At 40.4% G+C, this 16,255-nt stretch overlaps 1 protein-coding gene across 1 annotated transcript; it reads left to right on the plus strand.

The window, feature by feature from the left end:
- Window positions 1–22: 22 nt before the first annotated feature.
- Window positions 23–16,145, plus strand: GTPBP6 (GTP binding protein 6 (putative)). The gene is made up of 10 exons (XM_058186666.1): window positions 23–463; window positions 2,553–2,690; window positions 4,081–4,151; window positions 5,600–5,730; window positions 6,877–6,947; window positions 7,949–8,107; window positions 9,265–9,473; window positions 12,520–12,668; window positions 13,603–13,755; window positions 14,513–16,145. The coding sequence occupies exons 1-10, from the start codon at window positions 64–66 to the stop codon at window positions 14,649–14,651; spliced, it is 1,620 nt and encodes a 539-aa protein (XP_058042649.1). The 5' UTR covers window positions 23–63; the 3' UTR covers window positions 14,652–16,145.
- The last annotated feature ends 110 nt before the right edge of the window (window positions 16,146–16,255 follow it).

The following is a 16,255-nucleotide window of genomic DNA, read 5'->3' on the forward strand; positions in this document are numbered from 1 at the left end:
CTTGTTCTTAACCGAGGTAGAGCCCCTTGGGGAAAGTAATGAGCGTTGCACGTATTGACTGCCATGGGTTCCCGGTGGCGGCAATGGCAATGCTTGGTTCAGATATTGCGCCCGGAGGTTCGCCTGCTGCCAGCTAGCTGTCAGTGGCGAAATCCCGTTAGGTTTTGGCACAACTCGGCTGTCAGTTATCGCCAGCCGCCAGCCGGCAACGGACCGGCTCGGGGAAAGAGCGGGGCTGGTACGCTCTCTTCCTGGGGGACAGAAGACAACGAGGAGGGGGACCTCGTAGACAACGACAATGAAGAAGAAGACGACGACGACCTGGACGACGTCGAAGACCTGGATGCAGAAGACAAGCTGTTGGAGGAGTCGAGATTACCTTTTCTCACGCTGGAGACTCAAAGGGTGTTTATTGTACACCCGGCTGTGAAATGGGGACCTGACAAGCCGAAGCTGACCACAGGTGTGATCAAGGTTGTCACCGTGACTGCAATGGAGTGGCCAACCGAGATGCAGCTCAGTTTGGCTGCATGCATGAGCCACGCTTGGTGCATTTGGACGCTGCGCAAATGCTGAGAAACTCTCCCAAGCAAGAACCTGCTTCCGAGGGATTTAATAAACTGCCATTATATAACACGGGATAGTGATAGGGTAGAACTTTTTTTTTTTAGTAAAAGTTGCAGCTTTTCTCATAATGTGGGTTTTTTCCCAAGTTGCATGCATAATATTTCCAGTAATGGAAAGATGGGGTTACTATGATGATGCAGTGCAGTGGTTTAGAAAATCAGGCCATTTCAAGGAACACCAAGGGTAGGACTATGACCTCTGAAATGAAGAAATCTAGAGCTGAAAAATTATTTGCATTTTTTAATATTGCACTAAATCAGGGATCCTCAAACTATGGCCCCACATTCATATGTGCGATGAACAGTTTGTGTTGCTGCAGAGAGTCTCCCCCTTTGGAGTCTTTTTGTGGAGATCAGAGGGAGGCAGAAATTCCAACTTGGGGTCTGCTTCAGCCTCCTGATGCGGGGCTTTGGGCAAAGGCTGGAGGGAAGCGCCACTAGTGGCGAAGAGCCGGAGTGCCTTGTTCCAATGGGACTGCATCATGGCCTGGAACTGGCTAACCATCTCAGCCCGCTGAGCCTCCAGGTGTCGGTACCTGGCCTTGCACTCCTACAGGTCTTCCCTCTGCTTGGAAAGCCTATGCTCGTAGTCCTTAGTGAGGTGCTTCTGCTGAGTCTCCTTGGTCAGATCCAATTTGAACTGAGCTGTTTTACCAACTCTTTTTCATGGTGGCCGCTTAGCTCCAATAATTGCTTTCTGTTGGGGCCCTAATGACCCCGGGCGGGGAGGCAAGAAGTGGCTGGCAGGAGAAGGGTGAGCAGAGGCCAGCGAGGCACCCCTCGATGTGAGTGACATTGAGTTGGCCACACCCACCCAGTCACATGACACACCCAAACACGCCCACCTCAGGCAGATCATATTAGTGGTCCGTGGGATTTAAAATTATGAATTTAGTGGTCCCTGAGGTCTAAAAGGTTGAGGACCCCTGATCTAGAGGATGCCTAAAAGACAGTATACTTTCTAGTGTTCTTTCACAACTTTTTGCAGTAGATTGACACTGATCTCTCAATACTAAACACTGATCTCTCAATACTAAAAAGGGGATATCAAAGAAGCTTTCATTTAAAGTTAACATTTAAGTAAAAGCTAGTTAACATTCTCCTGTTGTGATTGAACTATTTTATCATGTTATATTTGCACTTTAATCATACTTGATGGTCTTTGGGGAAAGGGCATAGTTTCTTTTGTCTCAAATTCTTTAAAATGGACAAAGCATACACTTTTTTTTTAACAATCAAATCCAAATGTGTTCATACTCTTCATCCATTTTCAGCTACTCTACAAATGGCAAGCCAAAAATTGACATTTTAAAACAATGGTTTTTTTTAAAGATTACTACAGGTAGTTAGTGCTGATACGCAAATATACATGTTTTTAAAAGAGGGGAAATATTGAGAGGTCATGTTTTTAAAAATTTGGGATTTATTTTTTTTTGCCACTATTATAAGATTCTAAACAGGACAGGAACATCAAAATCTCATGAAATTTTGTGATTTGTGATTTCAGACATTTTATTTTTTTAATGTAGCCATTTTTATTAAATGTTGGTATTCAGTGGGCATCATCTTTAGGAATTACATGCCATATTACCAAACTGGTTTATATGGTGGTTCTCAGAAATCTTTGTTGCTGTTAGATGCTTATAAAGGAAAAGATAGAAAACCACTGATCCAATTTGCGATTTATCATTTAATGCATTCAATCTTGAATGAATGCATTGACATTTTACTGATGACTCTGCTATTGATATATGGAAAGCCTGCTAATGGAATTCCGTATTTCTGTAGTATTTTCCCTTAATTTCAAAGAAATATATATTACAAAGTATCATATCCATTTTAATACAGTTGTTTATATATAGGCAAATGTTAGAAGTATGTGATGTGCAATTATTGTTACAATTAATTTTTTCCCCAATGTTATAGCTGAATTGCAGCTAGCTGAAGCTGTTACTCTAATAAACACCCTTCAAAACTGGACCGTGATAGATAAAATCATTCTGCCTATACAAATTCCTGACAAGAAATTTATCTTTCACAAAGGAAATTTTCAACTTTTAACTGGTAAGAATGTATCTCAAAACTTATCTTAATGTACGATTGCCTGTAATACAAATAATCCCCAGGTTATGAGCATTCCCTTAGCGAGTTTCGAAGTTACATGATAAGTGCCCCCTAGTGTTTATGAACAAGTCCTGAAATTTGAATGTTGTAGTACCATGGCAGTAGTTCACCCTTACAAGCAACCATAGAGGTTTTGCAACTTTGCTCTGCCTATTCATACACATACCTGGCCGGGTCTTCACAGGCTCTCTACCTCTGGAGACTCATCTTGCAAAGATCTCTCTGTCATGGTTTCTTTGCCTTCTTCGTTGTTTCCGGGTTTCGGTGAATTCATAGAGAACAGAGGCCTAACAAATCCCGAGATCATGCGAGATCAATAACGCGAGATCTTGTGCTACTAATCTTTCATGATCTCACATTTTAAGCCTCTATTCTCTACAAATTGAGGCCTGGATGTTTGCAAATAGATGGAAGACTTCGATTCTTCAGGTCTACCCTCCATTTGCCATTTCCTTGCCGAAGCCTACAGGGAGATTGCGTCCCTCTGGTTTTGGCAGCCCTTTGTCGGCACCAGCAAAGCTTGGAGGGGGCGGACGCCTCCTCCAAAGCTCTGTTCCTACCAGCAAAGGCTTTTTGCAAAGGGCTGCCAAAGCCCACAGGGACGCAATCCTCAAATGCTTCAGCGGCAAGAAAGGAGGCCCAAAGGTGTGTGTGTGGCCCTCCAAGTCTTTTTCATTGCCAAAGCCTTCCTCAAGCAGTTTGAGGGTGAGAAAGAAGGCCTGGAATGACACGCACAGCCCTCCATGCCTCCGTTTTCATTGCCAAAGCGGTTCGGTGGCGAGAAAGAAGGCCCGGAAGGACCTCCAGGGGAGGGAAAATGAGGTATCTATGGGTCGGGGGAAGCCTTGGGTGGTCTGAAGCAGGGGGCCTGTTCCATCACTAGGCCTCCCCCCATCGCCTTCCCCACCCTGAGATACCTCATGTGCACTTAACGAGCCTTGCATTTGATTAGCAAATGTGTGGGCGAAAGGAGGGAGTGATCGCATTCAAGGTACGAGATTCACTCCTACGAATCCTTGGGTTACAAATGGAGTGGGCAAGCTCCATTCCATCTGTAACACATGGACTACCTGTAATTAAGTTCCTATGAATATTTCTATTTGTATGAAACCTGGGCCAAATCCTTGCTTGCAATGAAAACACAGTATTGTCATATTTTAAATGTTTTAATTTCAGATAAATTAGAAATAGTGGATATTGTACATCTTAATTTTTTTAACATGAGTGATGCTATACCTTGCTATCAGAGATTTAATATTATTCCATTGCTAAAACAAAAATAATTATATCTTACTTTTCAAATATAATTATCTTAATCATTTCCTTTCAGAAAAAATTAAAAGATTGCCTCTTTTATCATCTGTCTTCGTAAATGTAGAAATGCTCTCTCCTGTCACTAAAGTAAGTACATTTTAGTTTGAAAATATTAATTCTTTTAATTCAACTTTTTGGAATTTTTTATATGAATACGGTGTGCGTGTTTCCAGTAAACCTGACAGCAGCCATAGCATTAAAAAAACTGAAAGAACCCATATAAGATTGGAAAATGTGAAGAGGCTTGGTCCATAGAATTGTCAAGAATCAACATGGTTGAATGGATAGCATCATCTTTATAATAAATACCTGACCAGTAATGATGCCAAATGCCAACTACAACATGGCTCTGGTTGAAGTTAGATAAGCAGGATAATAACATAGAAGTCAGCACAGTTAGTTTTTGTGGTTGGTTACTTCCTAATTCCCACTTAAAAAATACAAGTGCTGATTTCAGATAACTTGCAAACCAGCATCTGCAAATGCCTAAAACAAGCTATTAAGGAAGCTTACCTGAGTTCAGGGATTTTGGAAGTTTGGAGGTTTTACTTTAGGTATTTATATTACTCCCATTATTGAGATTAATTCATGCTGGTACTATTTTCTGTCAACTCCTAAATAGTAACAATTTAAATCAACCGAGAGGAAAAAATCCTACAGCTTTCTGTTGTTATCAGATTAAATCTACCCCCGGACGGGGGGAAGGCTTCTGCAAGACAAGTCAGAAATTTCCTAGAAAAGCTCTGCGTGGCACAGCTTGTCTTCCATCAGATGCCAGGCTAATTAAAGTCCTCCATCATGTACCTTCTGGAAGAGTGTGTAAACAGATCTGCTCAGTAGCAATATTTTCTTTGGAATAGTTTCCCCACAAGGTGGCCTCTTTCCTGTTACCAATTTGGAAGACTGCCAAGACCATACTTTTCCCATAGCCCTTGAGATTGGAGAGGGAATTTCTATTATAATACCGTGTTTCCCCAAAAATAAGATCCTGTCTTATATTTTTTTGAACCCTGAAATAAGCGCTTGGCCTTATTGCTATGCGTTCAAAAGCCCAATTAGGCTTATTATCAGGGGATGTCTTATTTTGGGGGAAACAGGGTAGAAAATATTGGGAGTAGGTATTTTGTCATATCTGAGAGGTTACATGATGTATTTGTATTTATTGAATATATTTTAATTGTTATGCTCAATAGCATCGTGTTTTATTGTCAGCTGCCTAGAATAAGAGGAGGCATATTCATTTATGTCAATAAATATTTAACTTTGCATCTATAATTATTTGATCTAGTTTGGCATACTTTACTTTTCTGAGTTCTTTGTAACTTTTCACCCTCAGATGCTGCACTTATGAAAACGGGTCATCGGCACCACAAATGTTTCTTTGTAATTATAGTGCACTGTATGATGATAACATACAATGAATTATCTCCACATGATCTGCTTGGGCTTTCATTCATTATAGGCTAGAGAGAGACTTGAATGCAAATAAATTTGCAGAAATATTAAAAATTTCCGTTTGTGTTATATTTGTATAGAAAGAACTTGAAAAGGCCTGGGGTGTGAAGGTTTTTGACAGATACACCATTGTCCTTCATATTTTCCGATGTAATGCTCAAACAAAGGAGGCAAAACTCCAGATAGCTTTGGCTGAACTCCCACTTCTAAGGTACACAAAGTAGTAAAAGTAATGTTAATATCAACGACATGGAAAATATATTTTCAGGTAATAATTAAAATAATACTTGCATTAGATTATATGTCTATACATTTGTACAATGTTTCGTATAAGGAAATTTAGATCAAACATGGAAATCTGATTCCACATAATAATATTTTGTTTTATTCTGTGGCTTTGTGTTTGAGGATGTATGTGTGAGAGAGAGAGAGCTTTTGGAAATCCTGCAATAACTTATGGTATCAGTTTCTGGACTAATTCTCAATATATTTCTCACATTGAAAGCACCATTTGAATATCAGTGTTCTCCAAAAATAGATTTTACTCTGAATTCCAAATTTATTTTAAATTATTATGAATGTCAACTGGTTGCAATATTTTTATTGTTAATAATAACTAGAGTTACATAACCATAATTGTATTATTTATGTATTACTTTCTATATTAAATAGTATTTACCTGTGTATTACTTTGGCTTAAATGCTGCTCTGCTCTACTTCCAAGGATTCCAAATGGCTTATGATTAACAAGATTTAAATTAAAATATAGGAAATCAATAGCATAGTTGTAATAGCAACAAGGCCACAATTACGTGCCACAATTTGGGCAGCACAATCTTTAGGAATATTTGAAAATCTATATTCATTGAAATCAATTGCGCTTAATAAATATATTAGCTGAGTCGGAGCTTCAAATGGTCTTCAAATTACAACTATTAATTTAACAAAGGTTAGAATTATGTTGGCGTTGAAAACAGTGGCTTATAACCCATCTTCAAAGTTACGACTATCATGCCACCTCTGCAGTCACATGATCATAATTTGAGCACTTGGGAACCAGGTTGAAATTATCTTCTCACTGAGCTTTCAACAAGCAAAAGAGTAGATAAACTGATAGGGAATGTCGCAAATTGATATCATTTGATGTTTCAATGTTGGTGGTGATTTGCTTAATTCTTAAAATTGGTTGTACTCATAAGACGCCTCACCTAATGGCCATACCACTTTGCAACAAATTTTCTGGACATAATTGGTGGATGTAATTCAAGGACCGCCTGTATTTCTGTTGTATTATAAACTTTCAATAGACTAGTAGATCCATTCAAAGGCTTAAAATATTCCTTCTGTCTTTTCCCAGAACCAATGTAAGAAATGAAGCTGCTCAATTAGATCAACAGAGAGGTGGCTCAAGATACATTATGGGATCAGGTAGTATGAATAAGTTGGAAAAGAAAATATCTCAATAACCAATCAAAACATTCAAAAATATTTTCCCATAAAAGAAGCTATAAATCTTTCACTTTACTTCAAAACAATAAGTTTACGAAGTATTTGACCTTGTACTTAACTTTCTATATAATAGCAAAAATTCTTGTTAAAATAACTGACTTGTAGGTTGAGACAGTCTTATAGTATTTGGCCATCTACATGTATGGTCCTGAAAAAAACAATTAAGAACTAAGTTTTTATAGAACTTTTCTTATAATGGTAAGCAAACTTATATTAAAATATTTGCTTAGATCTGATTCTGAGGATTCTCCATAGAAAACTCCAAACAGGAATACAAAAATATTTTTTATTCTTTCCATAGATTGTTGATTATAAAAATGTCTTAGTGTAAATCAGTTAATGTTTAGAGATTGCCGTAGCTATGATACGTTGATGAGGGCATAACTAGCCTTAAGGAATATACATCTTCTGTGATATTGTACAGTGGTCCCTTGATACTCATCGTTAATTGGTTCTGGGAGGCGCAATGAGTACCAAAAAATTTTGTGTCAAAATGCCTGGAGTACCAAATTCAATGACTTTCAAAACGGTTGAGTACCAAGGAACCATTGTGTAAGTTCAGCTTTTGAGTTCTTGACTCCTAAAATTCCGGATTTCCATAGTATACATGCAATTTTAATCATTATCAAAATTTATAAGAGAGAATTTCAATAAAAGTATAAAGTTTTAGAAATATATAATTTTTGAAATTTTGAGAATGTTTATTGTCATTGTCAGAACTATTATTGTCAGAATTGTTGCAAATCAGCATAATGTTTCTTTATATGCTCATTTACTCTGATTAATGTAAATATGACAGGCTACTGATGGCAGCAAAATATTGGTGCAAAATATGATTACTGCATTTTTATTTTTATACTGCATAGGTATAAAAATAAAAATGCAGCAATCCTAATATTTTGTTACTATACTTTTGACAGGTGAAACCTTCATGGAAATTCAGCTTCGTCTCTTAAAAGAAAAAGAAGTTAAAATTCGAAAGGCTCTAAGGAAGCTTAAAAAAAATAGAAGTTTACTCAGAAAACAACGGAAGAAATGTGAATTTCCAATTATTTCAGTAATGGGCTATACTAATTGTGGTAAGGACCATCATACTGGATATTCACGTAAACATGTATATGCCTTTGTATAGCAGAATGTTTAAATTTGTAGAAAATAAGATGGGGGATTTCCTGATTGGAAAATTGGCATGCACATTCTAAATTGTAGTTGTAGCTTTTGCTGTCCTTTCCACCTAGAAGACTACAGGAAAAATTAGATTTTAAATTGGGAGGAAATTTCCCAGTTTCAAGTAATAGATAGATAATAGATAATAGAATTTTTATTGGCCAAGTGTGATTGGACACACAAGGAATTTGTCTTGGTGCATATGCTCTCAGTGTACATAAAAGAAAAGATACGTTCATCAAGGTACAACATTTACAATACAATTGATGGTCAATATATCAATATAAATCATAAGGATTGCCAGCAACAAGTTATAGTCATACAGTCATAAATGGAAAGAGATTGGTGATGGGAACTATGAGAAGATTAATAGTAGTGCAGATTCAGTAAATAGTTTGACAGTGTTGATGGAATTATTTGTTTAGCAGAGTGATGGCCTTCGGGAAAAAACTGTTCTTGTGTCTAGTTGTTCTGGTGTGCAGTGCTCTATAGCGTCGTTTTGGGGGTAGGAGTTGAAACAGTTTATGTCCAGGATGCGAGGGGTCTGTAAATATTTTCACGGCCCTCTTCTTGATTCGTGCAGTATACAGGTCCTCAATGGAAGGCAGGTTGGTAGCAATTATTTTTTCTGCAGTTCTAATTATCCTCTGAAGTCTGTGTTTTTCTTGTTGGGTTGCAGAACTGAACCAGACAGTTATAGAGGTGCAAATGACAGACTCAATAATTCCTCTGTAGAACTGAATCAGCAGCTCCTTGGGCAGTTTGAGCTTACTGAGTTGGCGCAGAAAGAACATTCTTTGCTGTCCTTTTTTAATGATGTTTTTGATGTTAGCTGTCCATTTTAGATCTTGCGATATGATAGAACTTAGAAATTTGAAGGTTTCTACTGTTGATACTGTGTTGTCTAACTGTGTTGTCTAAGTAAATAACATATGCCTTGAAGCTAGAGATTGATGTACTATATATGCATTCAGTAGTGATTTTCTATTATTGTCATTATTTATCTCTTTTAACGAAAGATTACAGGAAGCAAACTGTTCCGTTTATATCACTTCTATCTTTATGTTAGGGAAAACCACTCTAATCAAGGCCCTCACAGGGGATGCAAAGTTACAGCCTCGAGATCAACTTTTTGCCACATTGGACATTACAGCTCATGCTGGTTACCTGCCATCTCGATTGACTGTTCTGTATGTTGATACCATTGGATTTCTCTCTCAGTTGCCCCACAACCTTGTTGAATCATTTTCAGCTACATTAGAAGATGTAGCTTGCTCAGTAAGTACCACAGCAATTACATATTTCTTTGTTCATTCATTCATTTTATCAATTCAAAAAAGAATAACAGGTCCGTTTCTAATTTAAGAGTAAAAAGAAAGAAGACCAGTACATAATAGAAAAAGTAGCAAAACATCATTTGGCAGAACTGAATGTGGGCTTTTGAAAGACATAAGCATCATTAGTTTAAACTATGTTTCCGACTCATGCAGCCATACCAGTCCTTCTGTAATGTATTCTTGTGTGAGGAATTCAACCTTTTATTCAAACACCTATAGGAAAAGCTAGTATGGCAGTATAGTTTTATCAGTTTAAACTACACATTTTGGAAGTAATAATTGACTTCCTGAGGGTTGGCATAATGCCATGGTTAAGAAGCTGGAGTTGAAGAGAGAAGACCCAGCACGGCTGCCTGGAAACAGTAAGGGTCCGGCCCCCATCACTTTAGCCTAGCCCAACCAATCCTGGCAGGCATGTGGAGGTGGCAGCTGCATGTGTGCAGGCATCTACCAGGATGGGGTGGGCCAGGTTTGCGCACCTCCTATGCGCAAGCATGCCTGCCCAGGTGGCATGGGCTGGGTGGAAGCGACACACGCCTGCCAGGATGGGATGGGCAGGACTGAAGCAACGCTGCCCAGCCTCTTATCATTTCCAGGATGGGTGCCCTTGCCAACCTTTCAGGTGTGTGTGTGCACACGGGGGGAGGTGTCCAGCACAATTAGCCCTCCAAGAAACAGGCATGGTGGCAACAGAGTGGGGGGTGGGAAGCACGTGATGCTGACCACCAGACGTGCCTGCACCATCCCTGGGAAAGAGCAGGTAGCTGCCCGGCACATCCAGCAGGCTGGACCACATGCCTCTGCCTTCAGCTGTTGCTTCTGATGCGGGCAAAGACAAGGTGAGGGGGTCGGGTGGTTGCTGCCTACTCCGTCCCATCTCTTTTGGCTTGCAGTTGGAGAGCAGGTCACTGCTAGTCATCTCCTTGGCCCCCTCATAGGTCTTGCCCTTGGTGGAGTGTGTTCCCCTCACGTACCTGATGTATTTTGGCACCACTGAGGCTGCCAGCAGCTCGCGCAGGTCCATTAGGCTGCTGCCATCGCTGCCTGGAACACCAGGTCCACCCAGCCCAAAGGAGGCAAAGCGGCCAGCTAGAAAGGGCAAGTAGAAGTGGAGAAAGCACACCCATTCCCAGCAGGCAAAAGGCAGCCACCATGAGTGGTGAAAGCTTGATCCGCATCAGAGCTATGGCCACCAAAGCCCAGCCAGAATCGCATGCGTCACTCCCCCCCTCCCCATCTCTGCTGGGCTGGGCTTGCTTTGCCACCTCTACTCAGCCTTTTTAGCTGGCTTTGCCTCCTTCGGGCTGGGAAGGCCTGGTGATCTGGGCAGCAACAGCAGTGGCCTAATGGACCTGCACAAACTGCTGGCAGCCTCAGTGATGCCAAAGTGCATCAGGTACACGAGGGGAACACGCCTTTCTAGCTGGCCACTTTGCCTCCTTCAGGCTGGGTTGGCCTGTTGAGTAGAGGGGTAGATGATACACCTCCTTCACAGGGACTGCTCAGCAAGGAAAGCTGAGCTCCGCCTACCCTGAGAGGCAGCAGCTCAAGAGCACTTTCAGGGCGCTGCATCAGTTGGGCCTACCCTGAGAGGCAGCAGCTCAAGAGCACTTTCAGGGCGCTGCCCAACTGACGCAGCTCCTTCAGATGGAACCCCCAAGGCTGCAGTCCCTTCCCTGGACTGAAGGCAGCCTTCTCTCTTGCAGCCCCTCCCCTCACTGCATCTCCATTCCGAGTTGAGGATTGCAGCCAAATTCCTCAGAAGGTGCAGCTCACGGTTAGCAGGGCTTCCCTACGTGTGAGCAGGTGAGTCAGCAAGGTGCTGCCCAAGCCTGGGGCTCAAAGGCCCTCTTCCTCCAGCCTTGGGACGGATGCCGCTTCCTATCCTGCCCCATGCCCCGCTTCAGGGAAAGCCGAGCCGGGCGCCTCGTGTTGTGTCTGGTAGCGGACAGAAAAATGCTGCACCCTCCCCCGCTTCCTGCAGTGACTGCTAGCAAAGCACCCTTCTCGTGCACCCACTGCTGCAGTTGGGTATGCGAGAGGAACATGCTCCACGCACAAGCCAAGGGCAAGACCTGCGAGCAGGCTGAGGAGATGACCAGCAGCGTCGTGCTCTCCAACCACAAGCCAAAACAGACAGTGGGATGGAGTAAGCACATCCATCAGTCCTCACAGCTGAGGGGCCGGCAACTAGAAACTATCTCCTCCACACACACACAAAGGGCAGCAAGTGCACGGTGGCTGACGGGTTTCTGGCTATAGCTGCCCCGCCCTCTGCCTCACCTCATCCTGCGGGGCAAGCCTCCCGCCCAGCGCCCCGCCTCTGCCTCACCTCACCTCATCCTGCGGGACAAGCCTCCCGCCCAGCGCCCCGCCTCTGCCTCACCTCACCTCATCCTGTGGGACAAGCCTCCCGCCCAGCGCCCCACCCATTGGAGACCCCTGGATTCCCTCCCCAATCCCGCCCAAATCCACAGGCACCACCCACGCAAGTGATGTCAATCGGGCCATGCCCCCGGGCCATGCCCAGGCATTTGCAATTACTCCGACCATACCCCTTTCCCTGGCCATGCCCCCTTCCCCTCACCCCCAGCCCACAGAGGACAACCACAATGTTGATTTCTCCCTCAATAAAATTGAATTTGACACCCCTGGTCTAATGCAAATAATAACTATGAGAGAATTGTTTGAATATTGGGACTAACAAAAAATACTGAACAACACCTTAATTTTGGCCTGTCAGCACAACATCTTTTGAATATGTTGTGAGTTTGGGTTGGGACACAAATTGAAGTTAACATTTGATTTTTATCATGCAATTTATTTTTTACTTTATGGTATCATTCATGATAAATATCAGCCATCTAACACCTTTCCAGTAGTTTAGTTTCAGTTTTGTAGCTGGTTTTGTAATGTCTGCAAAAAATCTTACCTTTTTTTCTTCCTATCAAATCACTGAGTAATATCTCTGTGTTATTTGCTGCTAGGATTTAATTGTTCATGTGAGAGACGTTAGCCATCCAGAAACCAGCCTCCAAAAGAAAACTGTATTATCAGTTCTCAAGAATCTTAATATTCCCAATCATCTGCTTGAATCCATTATTGAAGTACACAACAAAGTGGATTTAGTAGAGAGGTACAAGATAACCTAACTTTCAAAATGCTATTGTAGTTTATGTGTTGACTATCTTAGTTCACAACAAACTAAACCCAAAAGTGTTTAGAATTACTATGGTGGAACCACAAGCTTATCATATCACTATAAGAAGTAAAATATTTTGCATCCCAGAATTATTTTCATTATAATGTGCAGCAGGAATTTAATTAATCTGATCAATGATACATTTATAATTGGACAAAATTAGTTTCTTTTTTAGCCTAAAATTTTTTTTAGCCTAAAAATGCTTCTAGAATTGACAGTCTGTGGAAGCTTAAGTGGTGCTGATAGCTAAGTGTGCTATTCTGACAGCTTTGGCTGATGGTATTACTTATTTTGTTATTTAAATATATGTTAGCTGCATTCTTCTACAGAAAAAAGGGATCCGTTTACATGGTACATTTAAGATTTATTAAAAAGAAATAAAATACTAGGATTCTACCCAAAGAGCAGAATTAATAACAATCTGGAGTGGATCTGGGATGGAAGAAACCAATGTAACAGGTTTCTGAGGTGACTGTTACCTGTCTTACTTCATCCTACGTGGCAGTTGATGCAATGGTTCAGATTTTGGAGAGAGAACCAGAAAAAACAAAAGACTCCAAATGAACATATTCATTTCCCCCTTCTGATCCTCTCTGGTACTTTTAAATTATCTTCCAAACAAAATTGTATTAGTATGTAACACTGCTACACACTTAGTATGTAATAGAAGTTGTTTTCCTACTATATGATATTAATATGATATGATAAATACCCCTCAGAAAATAAATATTTCTTACTTGTTTACAACAAACTAAAATATAGTTGTATAAAATGTGTGTGTTTTATATAAACAAGCTAAATTTCTATAGTTATTTCACAATTGTCTCCTGCGCCAAGGTCTATTTTTATGATGTCTGTTTGCTGCTAGATATCAACCTGAAGAACAAAATGCTATAGTCACTTCAGCTCTCCTTGGACATGGTTTAAAAGAGCTGAAAGAAGAAATTGAGGCAAGAGTTTTGAAAGAAACTGGGAAAAAAAATATGACAATTAAAATCAATTTATCTGGACCTCAGCTCAGGTCAGTGGCAACTACACACCAGCAATGGCTGGAAAATCATGCCAATTAGTATCAAAATTCTACTTTTTAGAATCAGTTTGCTTTTGGTTCTTTTTGTTTTATTGACTCTGTAAACAAGTTTAATGCTACTTACTCATCCAATTTTTTAATTTGCTAAGCCCATTTAATAACTAAATTTTTTTCTCTGTTAATTTATTGGCTGTGCATTTACACAAATGTTGCCCTGCCAACAGCAAAAAACCAAGCTATAGACATGATAAGAGTAAGCTGTAGAGCTGTGGTCACGCATTGTTAAGCTGTTCACTGTGGTGCGGTTTTATTAAAAATTGGAAGTGCCAGATGCTGGTTTTCTGCAAAACTGTCTTAAAACATGGTTACAGGACTGCAGGATGCTGCAAATGGCCATAAATGCCACCATGTTCCAGAGCACCCAAAGAGCAATCACAGGGTGGCCTACTATTGGAACTTAGGATCTGGGTTGTAAGTCCCCTTTTTGCGGTAGGTGATAACTTCAAATAGTTTCTAAGCGAATGGTCGTACATTGAAACTACATACTTGTGTTTATAAGTCTCAAACCTCAGGAAACCCATTTGAAAAAGTCAAAAAGATTCAAATGATTCAATTTTACAAAAAAGTAAGAGAAAGCATGCAAGCTTAGAATATATTTCTCATCCTCAAAACCATGGGTTTTGTGATACTCTGATTAATAACTTTATTTCTCTAGTAATAAAACAACAGTTGTATTGTATCATTGCAGTTGGCTGTACAAAGAAGCAGTAGTACAAGAAGTTGATGTTGCTCCTGAAGATAATACAGCTAAAGTAAAGGTCATCATAAGCGACTCTGCCCTCTGGAAATACAAACGACTATTTCCTCACTCTAGTTATTTGTCTTGATAGCTGCAACCTGCTTTGCTTCTGGGAGAAAGGTCCTCCAGCAAATTTTTAAGAGACAAGAGCTCCAATCACAGTGATGAGACTGCAGATACAACGTTGACTCCAGTGGACTTAAAAATTAATGTAAACTTGGTTAATAAAAATGTTACTCCTGATATAAAGCTTGTCAGCTTTTCAACACTGAGTTAGTGATGACAATGAGAAGAAAGCAGTTCCAGGATAATTTTAAATTTTTGTACAGGAAGTAGTTATCTATATGCGACAATTATATTGAATAGAGGTTGAGGTGTTTTATTTATTTATTAAATTCATATGCCACCCATGTCTGCCAGGTAATTCTGGGCAGCTTGCAACATCATAAAAACATTAAATACGTATTTTATACAGCAATATAAAACATTAAAACACTGGGTATTAGCATAAAACTGGGTGAACCAACAAGCTGGGATGTTGATTGTCTTCTTAGTCTACTAACCACCAATAGCAGGGGAATCCCCATCAATCTAAGGACCCAGATTGTTGGGGGCAATATGCTGACTCTGTAAAGAGTTAAGTCCTGCTTCTTTGTACTTTCAAACAAAATTCCCAGGGCGGTGCTGAACTAGACTTGAAGAGAACAAGATTCTTGGCTATTCCCTCAGCCATGGAAATTTTATTGACTTTGATCCAGTCAAACATTCTTGGTCTGATTTGTCTTACCATATTATAAGATTAAAATATGGAGATAAACTGATGGGTCATCTCATGTAAACTGTCTTCTGCTGAAAGAAGAAAGGGCTATAAACCTAACTATTAATAATACTTAATTTACAAGTCTACTACTTACATCACAACCATATCAACTTTGGGTATATTAAGGTATAATAAGTAGTTTACTGTTACGTCAACATAACATTAGTCTCAACCTAAGAATATTAAATAGAATATAATTTAACAAAAAAAATTGATTTCAGCCATGTTGCACCTGCCTGCTAGACTAAGTTCTTAACTCTCTGAACCACTTTGAGCAGACCTTCCATCACCCACTATGAAGGTTAATTGTAGTGATATTGTATATTTTATTGAAGCTTTATTCTACCTTGACTTTGAGAATTTGTACAGCTAACTGACTAAACCAGAATTTATCCTAAACCTTCATCCATCATTGCTACTTCTCTTTTTTGGGCTAATTTCTTGCATGTTTTTTTAGCCGCCATCCTTCACCTCCTGAAAATTTAAACCACTGAAACCCATCTGCAGTTACAGAATACAACACAGGAGCACGACTTCCAGAGTTCCATGTGCAGCTTTGGCATTCCTTCAGAAATCCCTACTGAATTGTATGTTTCATTGCTACACAAAAGGAAAATGGACCCGTGCCCCTCCTGGCTGGTGCTGGCCACTCAGGAGGTGACACGAGGCTGGCTCCAGGCAATTACGAGCGCTTCCTTGGTGGAGGGAGTCTTCCCGACCGCCTTGAAAGAGGCGGTGGTGAGACCCCTCCTCAAGAAGCCTTCCTGACCCGCTGTTTTAGGTAATTATCGTCCGGTCTCCAACCTTCGCTCACGGCGAAGGTTGTAGAGAGTATGGTGGCATATCAGTTTCCCTTGCACCTGGATGAAACT

The sequence above is a fragment of the Ahaetulla prasina genome, chromosome 5 (assembly GCF_028640845.1).
Source record: "Ahaetulla prasina isolate Xishuangbanna chromosome 5, ASM2864084v1, whole genome shotgun sequence".
Classification (NCBI taxonomy): domain Eukaryota; kingdom Metazoa; phylum Chordata; class Lepidosauria; order Squamata; family Colubridae; genus Ahaetulla; species Ahaetulla prasina.

Coding starts and splice junctions, on each gene's coding strand:
- GTPBP6 (XM_058186666.1), top strand. CDS start 64: ATGGGTTCCCGGTGGCGGCAATGGCAATGCTTGGTTCAGATATTGCGC. Junction 464..2,552: donor CAAGCCGAAGCTGACCACAG/GTGTGATCAAGG, acceptor CCAATGTTATAG/CTGAATTGCAGCTAGCTGAA. Junction 13,756..14,512: donor TTATCTGGACCTCAGCTCAG/GTCAGTGGCAAC, acceptor GTATCATTGCAG/TTGGCTGTACAAAGAAGCAG.